This window comes from Carica papaya, chromosome 8 (assembly GCF_054855325.1).
Source record: "Carica papaya isolate Zhongbai chromosome 8, ASM5485532v1, whole genome shotgun sequence".
Lineage (NCBI taxonomy): Eukaryota > Viridiplantae > Streptophyta > Magnoliopsida > Brassicales > Caricaceae > Carica > Carica papaya.
Window position 1 is genome coordinate 30,281,192 of NC_142316.1, and position 12,235 is coordinate 30,293,426.

Genomic DNA, 12,235 nt, shown 5'->3' on the forward strand with positions numbered 1-12,235 from the left:
CCTTGCATATATCAAAAAGGTGAAGGATTGTATTACTAGAAATGAACTGTAACATGCCATGGCAAGTAAGTAAGAATCACATTCCAACTCAATTTCTTACAAGAATGATAATGATAAGAACAAAACCTCGGTAATTAAGTAACAAATTCAGTGACATACTCTCAATAAAAGCTGGTTTGGAGAGAGAGGTAATGTTTGCTTTTGCATTATAAGATTTCCAGTGAAGGTGTACAGTGAATTATTTGGTTGCTCACACTGCACTTCACCTATAATTCGGTAAAAGGATTAACAACATTAGAACTTTAATGAAAGAGAGAGAGAGAGAGAGAGAGAGAGAGTGAAACAAGCATGAACTACATTATGTTCGAAATTTTCATGAGAACAACATCCAGCAACTGGAAAAAAATTTATTTAGACAATGAGACATGTACTTGTTGGATCAATTTAATCAAGAAATCTCATTAATCCAGGCAGTTTATAGGGCTGAACTAAGAAACACATGCATCATTGAAAAGAGGAAGTGAACTATTGCTTCTCCTAACAAACCTCAATCCCCATACATGTAAGAAGACATATATCTTCTCTTATATATTTTCTGTGACCTTTATACTAGGACTGGCAGGATTACCATTTAATGTCTCTCAGGAACTTGGCTGTCTAACAGCAGCAGGGAAACGGATTTTAATTTAGTTTTTGAGGAGATTTTAGTGTTAGAGGAGGCAGAAAAGAGAGATCAACAGATGAAGAAAAGATAGGAGAAAGAGGAGAGCTGAGCTGGCATTCCATCTGTTCTTGTCCTGGATATTTTTCTACAATTATAGTAGTTACAGAAACCCAAGCAGAATAACAGAAATTATATCCATTGCATTTCCAGGTCCTGACATTTCCCCTTCTTGCAGAAGGACCTTGTTCTCAAGATTTAACTGCACAGAAATAATGAGATAATGCGAGAATGCAGGAGAATCAGATAAATTTTTCATAGATTCACCATCATTCCAAGGAAATTCGAGGGACAAGTAAGGCACAGGGCTAGTTAGTTTCTGGTCCAATTTCCCACTCATATTTGCAAACATCCTCAGGATAAAGCTGGAGGGGAGGCTGAAACCGAAAGGTTTAACCACTTTAAGGAGCTCTTGCATGGAGGTCAGCTGCTTAAGCGGTTCCCTAGTTTTCGTATGCCCTTGATGATCATCTCCCTTTCATCGAAAAGTGTCTTCATCTCCCTTTCATATATGGCCCTGTCCTCCTTGCACCATTTCTTAATTTATGATTTAACATGTTTTAATCTTTGTGCAATTCTGTAGCTTGTCTTACCCTCTGGATTAGTGGCAAACCCCCATGCTTTGACCTCATCTCGGAATTCACCAACTTTCAACCACTTATCTTTGAATCTGAAAGGGCTAAGACTCCACATAATTCTATCTAAATACAAGCCAATGGGGAAAATGATCAAAAATGATTCTTGGCAGACGTTTTTGACACAAGTTCTCCATTTGAGTCTAAACAAGAGACTGAGATTAAAAATCTATCAATTCTAGAACAAGCCAATTAACCCGCTAATTGGACCAACTTCAATTACCACCCATCAGCGGTAAATCCAACAGTTGACATTGATCCACCATATCCTTTAATCCATCCGCACGGCTTAGAGAAAAATGATCCTTGTTCTCTCCCTTCAATGAAGCACCATATCAAACTCGCCTCTATCTACTGATTGCATACTTCCAAATCATCCTGTAGCAAACACATCTCTCTCCCTTCACCTCTTTTGTAAACTCCAATGAAAATTTAAATTTTCATTGGCTTTACTAATTCAAAAATTAATAATTTAAAGTGTTTTTAAATAAACCCAGACCCTACAGCCCTTCTTCCTCTCTCGGCCCACAACTTCCTTCTATCCAAAGCCTTTTCCTCCCACCATACAACCCTTCTCCGCCCTTTTTAAATTCTTTGACGGGTTGAGCTCATTGATCCACTTCCCTTTCTCGATCCTCAACTTTCTTGTACCCAGCTCAAGTCTTTTCCTTCCACTATACAGCTCTCCTCCACCCTTTTTTAAAATTCTTTGACGAGTCAGACTCCTTAAAACAGCTCAAGAATATCCTTTTTCATTACATGCTAAACTTTTGGTAGAAATTTCATGTTAAAATCATCGAGACCAGGGGTTTATCCCTTCTAAAGTGCACAAGGCCCTCAAGGATCTCCTCCTCAATGAACTCTCTTTCAAGCAATTCTCAGTTTGCTCATTTGAATACACAAAGGTGAGATGATCCAACTTGGGCCTCCAACTAAACACAATGTGAAATAATCTACAGCAGAATTCTACAACCCCTTGCCCCATCTAATTAATCCTGCTATGATGACTTGCCATAATATTGAAAGAATTTTGTATTTCTAACCTCCTCCATTATCCACCTAGCGCTCGAATTTTGTCCCTGGTATCTCTTTTATTTATAATCTATTTGCCAATTTAAGCTTTATGGATTCCCTTTCAGCCAATTCTTCAGTGGTCCGTCCTCCTTCATCCTTTCAATCACCTCAATATCTTGTCATAAAAATTGGTATGCATATCTTCACCCCTCTCCTCCTCCTTGCTCCACTTTTTAATTTCAGTCTTCATTACCTTCATCTTCTAAGCCACTCTAAAGCTGGCCTTACCATTCACCGTTGCCCCTCTCCACCATTCACTGATTTTGTCGCAAAGACCATTAGTTTTTAACCATGTATCCTCGAATCTGAATGGGTATGGACCCCACTTGATCCCATTTGAGACAAGATAAATAGGAAGATGATCAGAGATGGTGTTGCAAAGTTTTTATCATAGACCCATTATTTGTAGTTGGCAGGAAATCGACACCAAAAACTTGTTAATTCACAAATAAGTTGGATTAATTTTTTGATAGGACCAAGTCCATTTACATCCCATAAGAGGTAAATCCAATAATTCAAGTGTGTCAAGAGTCATCTTAAATTCTTCAATGCAAACACTTGACAAGTGTTCTCCATACCATATTGAAATTCTTCTCCCATAACCCATGAGAAGTCCCATTTTTGCTCGCAGTCTTCCAAGTCTTTCCACACGAACCCTTCTCTCTCCCTTCACCTCTATTGTAGACACTAACGAACACTCAGTTCCATCCATTTTATTATATTCAAACAGACATGAAATAGAGTGTTCTCTCAACAGCACCTCCTCACATTTAAAAAATCCTCTCCTTTCATAGAACCAAAATCCCTCCAGATGCTCCACTAGTAGGTAGATCTTTCCAACATGTCACCTTAGTATTCTAGAGGCCCCGGATAATCACATCAGAAATTGATTCCATTTTAGATTCCTAAAGGCAAATCACATCAAGTTTCCATCTATTCATTCAATCCCTAATAACAAGTCTCTTCTTATGGTCGTTTATACCCCCCACATTTCAAAAATGTTGCGACCAAACATGAATTAAGCATCTTCAAATACTCTCCCTCCCTTCTGTTCTCCCTTTTCTTGAATTGTCATAATTAATACTAGACTGCAGCCTTCTCAATTCTCTAGAACTCTCTATCCCCTCTCTATTTTTTGCTTTTACTTTTAACCTCTGTCCCTTCACCTTCTCCAGCTTTCTTTTCTCTATCTCCTTAAAAGGTTCCATAATCTGCTCTCTTAAGCCATCAAAAGTGACCCCAAATATGCTATTAATCCGTTGAATATTATGAAGGACCCATCTTGAATCTTCTTCCTCAATCAAGTCCCTAATCTTCTTCCCACCTCCTCCACCATCACCTCCCCCTCCTACACCACAACCATGTCATCCCATCTCGGTGTAACTATGACTGCCTTACTGTCAACCCAAACCACAACTAGGATTCGGATGTAACCCTCATCTTCAATCTCAGCGTATTGCAGCCAACCACAAATGCGTCAACTTCTCTCCCCTTCTCCCTACCCGCCGATCCTTCCTCCTCCCATCACCACTAGTCTCCCCTACTATGTTATCCTTTCCATCATCAAAATCAGTATTCGCATCTATTTCACTGTCAATTGAGAGATTTCCAGCTCACCCTCAATATGTCGCATGTTTGTGATTTTTCTCTAGGTCACAGTCCTCCAAATCCGTTTTAACCTGAGACCCCGTTTTCCAACTAGTCTCCCAGGCTTGGCCTACTCAACACATTTCCCCTTCTCAGCCCATGTGGAACATTTATACAGTCCATCATTCCTCTTGTAACTGGGCTTCCCCCGCCCAGGGCCCATTCTTATTCAAATTAACACCAAAATGACACATAACATCGAATGCTTCGATGACCTCGGCTATATATTCGATTATTTAATCAATTTGTAAATTTTTTATAAATGGGCGATGCCCCCTTGGCATTTTTACTTCAATACAACTTCATATTTTTTAAAAAAAAAAACCAAAATAACATTTGTCCTCTACATTTTGGGCTACACGAAAAAAACACACCTCCCCCGCATTTTGGTAGTTAGAATTTTGAAATTTAAAATCGACCCAACCCATCTTGCGAACAGGCTTATCTTCCTTACCCAGCTCCCCTATCCAGAAATCTCCTTCATAGCTTCGATGAAGCTTTTCTCTCTCTTCACCTCCAGTCTCACCCATAGCTCAATGCTACAATTTGGACAACGTAGGATGAATGTCGAAATTTTACAACTTTCTTCTGAGCTATGCACTTGCTTATGAATGTCTATTTGGCCTCCCTGGGTCTTTCCAATGCCTTAAATTTTTTCCCTGCCATTTCAAATAGTACCACCATTATTCTCCACCATCCGTTAGCCTGTGGACCTTCCAGAATAAAAATTCGTCTCACTATCTCCCCTTTCTCTGTGAAGAGCATAAATCTCCCCTGTTGTTCCTAACATGGCCACCCACAAGTTATGGCTCCCCACCATCTTGTTCTAACCTCATACCTTCCTGCCTTCAGTCCAATAAAATTCATGCAAAGCCACCAGCAATTAGTCTAATTCATCTTCCAAATATGAGATTGAAACCCTAAAGCCCCTACCATTCTCACCCACCCTTATTCCTTCCAAGTTTTCCCCTCACATACGACATTAAAAGTCTTACTTTTGATTGCCAGAAATCTTCTCCTAAATGATCATTCTGACTACCCCCACCCAAGAGCGGCGATGTTGGCCGTGCAAGTATGCTGGGCCTACATTCGATTGACTTCTCTTGGTTGGTCAAACGTCCAATCAAAACTATCTCTTGTCCGATTGTCACAGTTCTCTCATCCGGTCCTCTCACTCTCATCCGCATGTACAAGAAAAGATATTGCAACGGACAGAAGATGTCAAGAAGATCAAACGAGAGAGTTGTGGTAAAGAAGGTTAGGGACCAAATTCCTTGTCTTTGAGAATTCAGTCTTCTGATGATTTATTTGCTTCAAAGCTTCTAGGTTTGGCTGCAAATCTAGGCGACACTTGTTTAACAATTCTACAGAGGGACTTTACTGCTATGTTTATAAGTGTTATTAATAGTGGGCAGCAATTTAGTGGTCTCATAATCTTAGTGGGATCAACCAAATATCTTATCTAACTTGGCAAGAATTACTGCTCAAGATCAGCCCTTGACCGAATAATTTATCTGACTTGGCAGGATTTACTGCTCAAGATCAGCCCCAGATGACTAGTGGGATTCTCAAATCTGCCCAACTTAGCAATAATAGCCAACAACTCATCCTGACAGCCAGCCACTGCACCAAAGGTCTGTCTACTCCAGTGCTTCACTTTACCTTTAACACGAGCTAGCCTGGAGGAAATTCTAACGCAACTATTTACCACAGGGCTAGTCTCATCCCATCACAACTTGATAAGACCTATGATGCCCTCCAATTTAAGCCATATTCTCAATCCTAGAAGGAATAGATACCATCTAGAAACACCCAATCCAGGCAGACAGACAAATGGTTAAAAAGGAATCCGGGCGGCTAAGACAAATAGCTAGCTATTCAGCGAAAGATTCCTCTATAAATGTGGAAACCAAAAATCTTTGTGATAGAAAAAGAAATATTATTAGATAGAGAAAGAAAAAATTACATCTGAGAAGAACAAGAGATCCTCCTTGAATCTAAAACTAGAAGATGCAAAAAAACAAGACACACAAATAGAATAAAAAATGAAAACAAAAAATTTATATAGCCATAAATCCTAATCCAGAGGATTACAAGACTATCATGTCCCAATTCATATGAAGTACAGATAGCGCAATATCAGAAAAACGTTCATGAGCTTTCGCCCGTAGTGTGGAAACCACCAATCTACCAACCCAAGGAGACAGGGGAATATCCCTGAAGCTAGACCATTTCCACTTGCCACTTCTCAAGGAAGATCCAGTGAGATTCATACGTTTCTCCAGCGCCTTGGAAAAGGATTTAGGAGGAGCCACTGACTCAATCTTACCACCAACCTAACCACCCAAGGAGCTGATTCTTTTTACTGCCTTGCTAGGAAACAGCTCAGAGCCATGCGATTATTCTTTATTGCCACACAATATTAGATCCCCCATCACTTCTTTACCTTCTTTCAAACTTAGGCTGCAGATGTCGTCACTGCCCCGAACAGCCTACACCAGCCATTAACCCAAGTATCCTCCAAAAAATCTTTCTCTTTCCACCTGCTTTGAGTGAGTTCCTTAAGCTCGAAAACTTCCTTTGGCATTTCTTCCCTTATGTAGAGAATGAGTATGATCGCACTCTCACTCCAGAAGTTATGTCCTCTGACCAAAACAACTCATAAGCAACCTAAAAAACCATCTTATCTCAAGCTAGAAAAAAAGGTCCAAGAACCTGTAGTGAAACCCATTCTCAGAAGTGTAAGTTTTCTGTCCAATGACCAGAAACTTCTTGGAACAATAGCCATAGTTTTTTCAGCAGGCTAAGGAAAATAACCTGACAAAAAGGAGACTTTCACAAAAACTACTTTCTCTCTCCACTTACACCTTCCAAGTTTGGGGCTGGCTTGTTATAATCGGAAAAGTAACTACTTTTAGAAGAACGTTAATAAATGGAATAAAAATGGACTACGCTTGGGAAAGTATGTCAACGGAAACATTCCACTGTTAGAAGAATAAACTGAGATATTTCCGTGTTCCTCCTCTTTTTTCCTCTGCCAAAATGCCCGGTTAATATGTTGGATAAATGATATATGGTTTCTATTGGGATACCTATGCTAAAACTGGAACATGAATAAATAATAAACTACATAGGAATTGTCAATACTGGTATCCTCTGATAGACTGCAGAGGATATTTGTATTCTCTAGCAGACTCGAAAGCTTACAATTGGCAGACGGGATTGCAAAAAGCACTAACCTTTGAACTCAGAGGCTTTCTCAGGGGTCAAGAAATCCCAAGTTCTCTCCAGTGCCTTTCTAATTTTCAAATTTGTTTCCCCATCCAAATTTGCAGTCTGCAGATAGGAGGCGTGAAGAAAAGGACTAACAGTTGAATTACATCAACAAAGAAGCAGTACTCGTTTTTCCAAATACAGCATTTGATATAGCAAAGAAGAAATAAGGTAAAATAAAATGAGCACCTCAACATAGCAGACACCATCTGGATTTGTACTAGCAAGAAAAAGAAGATCTGCAGGAAAAAACCCATCCTGCTTCACCTGCAAATCATGCAGCATTCAACAATATTCACACATTATTAAAGATAAATGACAATTATGTAAATTAGAACAGAAGTGGACAAAACACAAAACTTTCTGAATGAAGGACAATACTCATACCACTTGAACTAGTTCTTTTTTTAATTTTGTCTTTCTAAAACAAACTAGATTTTCTGTATAAACTATAATTTTTTTTCAAATTCTTAAATTAACCTTAAAATCCAGGTGAAACACCTTCTTTCCTTCACCCACTTCAGCTAAACGGGAGTGGCCAAAGATTCAATCATCAAATTGAGCTTTTCCAGCAAAGGGAAAGGAAAAGCCTCCTGATGGTGTGACAAACTACATCATAAGGTCCCGAGAATGCATTTTAAGATCATTTATATTCCAACACAAAAAATTAATAAGCAAGCCCCACTAGGTAAAACAAATCTACTCCAAGTTGCTATGCTCTACAAGGTTTCATACAGTTTAGTTATCCTAATATTACTGTGAGATTTTAGTTAAAAAGATGTATCATGAGACTGATACTTAAGGTTGATCCATTAGCCATTTGCCAAGTCAATCCAGTAAGTATGATAAATAAAGATGAGTATTCTACACCCAACCAATAACAAATGTAGTTCTGAGAAAAATATAACTTGAGATAACTCGGAGACATGCCAAAAAAAAAAAGAAAAACTTTTCTCTGCAGAGCTAACAGCCACTACTCCCACTTCAGTGCCATAACGAAACTAATACCCTTCAGCAATATGCAGAAGCACTGATCACATTTAGAACCCAAATTCCCTCCGTGGCAAAAGCATGGAGCTCAGTGTGCTCACCCTGACAATATCTCCAACCTGCAACTTTCTCCATGGAATTGGCACCCACATTTGGTCTTGCAGAACATCTACTTGACTATTATTTATAGACATATCATTTTGAAAGCGCTTCTGCAACAGATAGTTAGAAAAGAGAGTCAGAAAAGAACTTTACTCTTGGGGGAGGGAGGGGAAAGGGGCGGAGTGGCACTGAAGTTGAAGCTCAGTTGAGCTTCAATTATAGCTTGGAACTTTTTTCTCTTTCTCAAAAAATCAAATGGGGGCTTGGGAATTTAGTACAGATCCTTTTTAATTGAATTAAACGCATAGTATGATATGAATGAACTTCAGTACTCACCCAATCTTCAAATGCCTCTTTAACAAGAGAAACAAGAAGCACCAAGGTCAGAGGGGCGACGTTCGTTATTGGATTCACAGGACTGCAACATCAGAGAGTTATTTAGTATGCAAGACTCATCTCATGTCAAGATATTATGAGGCACGGTTACAATCACCAAGCTGTTCCACCATGCAAACAAATAGCAATCTCTAAAGTCGTAATAAATGTGTAGTAAAAGAGCATGAAATAAATTCATAATAAATGTCTGCAGAAAGAAAAGCATAAGATGCATCTAAAAAAGCATTATGAAATCCAGCAAAACCCAGGATGACTGTTGTCCAATAATTTTTTGAGAAGGATACAGAACTTCTTCACAAGGCACCAAGGGGTCATTATATAGCTTCATAACGCTATAAAAATGAAAAGCTTGCAATAACACAGGAATAAATATTATTCAAATATAAATCTGTTAGGGATCAAAATTTACATAAAAAGAAAGTAATAATCAATAAGTCAAAGTTCAAGTTCAGAAAGATAGAATGTGTTAATTGAGTACATTTATCCACAGACGAAAATTTTAACAGTTCATAATAATAGAAAGTACCAAAATTACACTAGATAGAAAATATCCGTTTTACAAGAATTTTGTGAACTCCGTTGATATTAAAGCATTTAAGAAAAAGCTGCATACAATTAAATATGAGAAGCAAAGTCCAACAAGGAGAAACAGAGACAACTTGCCGGCCAATCAAATAGAGTGTCAACATAACAAGATTTTACTGCCCTGCCTGGAAATTACCTAATTGGTGTCATTGATAAACATGAGATCCCAAGAAAGTAGACATTTGCTATGCGCCTGAACTGTCAACAAAAACAATCTTTCATCAGCAAGGAAAGTATGTCAGATGAAAACAAAAGCACTGATGGAAACGGGTTAACCATGATTTTGATTTTCACATCTTCAATCCTAATCCACCTATTTATATTGATTGAGTCAATTTTATATATCCACTTCACACTGCAGAAATACAAGTACAAGGCACACACGATTATTTTAATTGTTGCCAAGACAGGACAGATCCATATTGATTGGTTGCCTTCACTTTTTCCGGGAGATCTGCTCAAGACAATATCATATAGCTAAAACTTCAAGTGCACTAAACTCCGATTTTGATGCAAAATTAATGAAAAAATACCCATGCTGAGGCACAACCACAACCCCCTCCCCCTGTCCAGCACCCTAGTTCATTGGTTCAAGGTAGCAGTTTATTCTCCTCTCATTTCTCCCCCTTTTTAGAGAGAGAGAGAGAGAAATAGAACATTTATTAAAAGAAGCACCTAGACGGTGCTACTTATATACAACACATACAAGATTACAAACGTCTCAAAGATAAGTAACCAATTAGATCAGCTATACCAGCCTCATCAAGAACGGGATGACCATTAGAGGGTTCTAAACCAATGATGTTCAATAGCAAGCAAATAAGCAGGATAATACATTTCAGTGCAAGATGATTTGACTCTATTTATATGATTTTGAGTATTTAGTTCTCCATATAACTTTGATCTTCTTGTGGAAGTGGAAATGAAAGGTAGTAGTTCTGGCCAAATTTTCAAAGAAATAAGTCCACTGTGTGGTTTATGTTTACAAAGTTTGGCTCATCATTCCAAGCAGTCGGAATAACTTTCTGTGAGATACAGAAGTTGAAATAACTTAACCTCATTGGGAATTAGAAACAATAACTGATGAAACAGACTCAAACAGGTTATATTTATCTAGAAATATTAAAAAACGGAACAAAATAGAACATTTGATATTACAATGTTAAAAACTCATTCCTAGATGTATTAAATAGATCTACATGTAAATTACAGAACCACCTACAAACGGCATACTAGAATTTTGGCTCTGAGAAGTATTAGCTGAAACCAATTAAGAAAAGGGGGGGAAGAAAGTGAAAACTTAAGATCCAACCCAAAAGGAAGCAGCAACAGTTATAATCATAAAACAATAACGACGATGTATTCAGTGCTCTATGCACTTAGAACAAAGGCCAAAGAAGGACAATGGAGATAAAGAAAAGCATGGCTGACTTTACTGAGAAAAATTAAAGAAGAAGAGAGTGAAAACTAAAAAAAAAAAGATAAGAACTAGGAATAATTTTTGTTGGGAAGTGTATTTGTGTAGTAAATAGGATAAAGGGTATTAGTAATATACCTCTTATATATTATTAAGAGGGTTTCCTTCTATTATCTATATAAATCTGTATGTATAGAGTTTTATTATTCAAAAAAATTTATATTTCATTCTTCACATGGTATCTGGGCACTGGGTTAAAGAGACTCTAGAACTCATTTAATAAACTCTATTCGGCCTTCATTGTCAAAATAAGAGAAACCTCTAAACAGGTGAAGCCAGCTTCCCAGCCTGCTGCCTCAGTCCAACTGCTGGCTACCAGCAGCCAAATCTGGCCTTCATTGCCGGCAACAAGATCAACAAAGCCACAAGTTGTGGCTCCTCCTCCCGCAGACTGCAGCTCACTATACAGCTGCTTGACTGGTCCGCCAGCCTTCTTTACCACCATTCACAGCTCCTGCACATGACCAGACTTGCAGCGCATGCCACCAGCCACAGTCCCTTGCAGATGCAACCACCAAGTGCATCAACAACTGCAGGCCTATCCTCTGCCACAACCACCACCAAGGCAACTGGAAAACAATAGACCTTCACAATGCAGCTACTCTCTGTTGCATCAGCTCCAGCCAGCAACTTCCACCAGTCATGTAGCATTCAACCGCCACTGCTCAATCATGCCACAAACCCTGTCCAACTAGTAATATCCTTATTTCTTGACTTATTTAGTCAGTCTTTTTTTTAGATAAATTAAACTGATAAGAACAGATATTACATTTGATCTTAGCCAAAAGGCCGAGAAAGGTATATTTAATCAGTCTTAATTGTCTCAAATTTTAAAATCATGTCGGAAGTTACATCCTAAAGTACTGGAACAAAACCCCACATGGCAAACCCAGTACAAAACTATGGCAAATTTCAACCAATCCAAACTGTCTATCATTTCAACAGCAAAGGAGTTGGTCACAACTGATTCAGGCCACTCTCAAGGGCAGAGGAAAGCAAAGTCATCTCCTTAGCACTGAATCAAAGCTGAAAGATCCCACTTTTAATGCTTGGGATGAGGAGGATTCTATGATCATTGTCTAGCTCAAGAACTTTGTGGCAGCAAAGATTAGTAAACTAGTTACGTACTTGCCTATAGCAAAGGAAATTTGGGATTTGATCTGAGAAACCTATTCCAAGGAAAAAGATGCAGCCTATATATGATTTGACCGTCAAACCTGGGACAACCAACCAGACAACAAGACAATCACAGAATATTCCAACCTTTTAAAAGGCTTATGGCAAGAACATAATCAATATCATGATATCAATCTTGAAAAGATTTTTTGACAAAGA

The 12,235-nt window shown here is 38.4% G+C and overlaps 1 protein-coding gene and 1 pseudogene across 2 annotated transcripts in view; both read right to left on the reverse strand.

Annotated features, from left to right (window-relative positions):
* ALA3 (aminophospholipid ATPase 3) overlaps window positions 1-12,235 on the reverse strand; it is a 29,349-nt gene that overhangs the window by 9,171 nt on the left and 7,943 nt on the right. Inside the window, exons 3-8 of one of the 2 annotated variants that reach the window (XM_088209683.1) lie at window positions 9,560-9,621; window positions 8,779-8,860; window positions 8,442-8,552; window positions 7,540-7,617; window positions 7,317-7,413; window positions 160-266 (exon numbers count right to left, since the gene is read on the reverse strand). In XM_088209683.1, coding sequence (XP_088065809.1) covers window positions 160-266; window positions 7,317-7,413; window positions 7,540-7,617; window positions 8,442-8,552; window positions 8,779-8,860; window positions 9,560-9,621 — 537 coding nt within the window. The remainder of the gene's footprint in view (window positions 1-159; window positions 267-7,316; window positions 7,414-7,539; window positions 7,618-8,441; window positions 8,553-8,778; window positions 8,861-9,559; window positions 9,622-12,235) is intronic. The other variant, XM_088209684.1, reaches the window with a different exon arrangement.
* Window positions 11,579-11,702, reverse strand: LOC148252794 (U2 spliceosomal RNA; annotated as a pseudogene).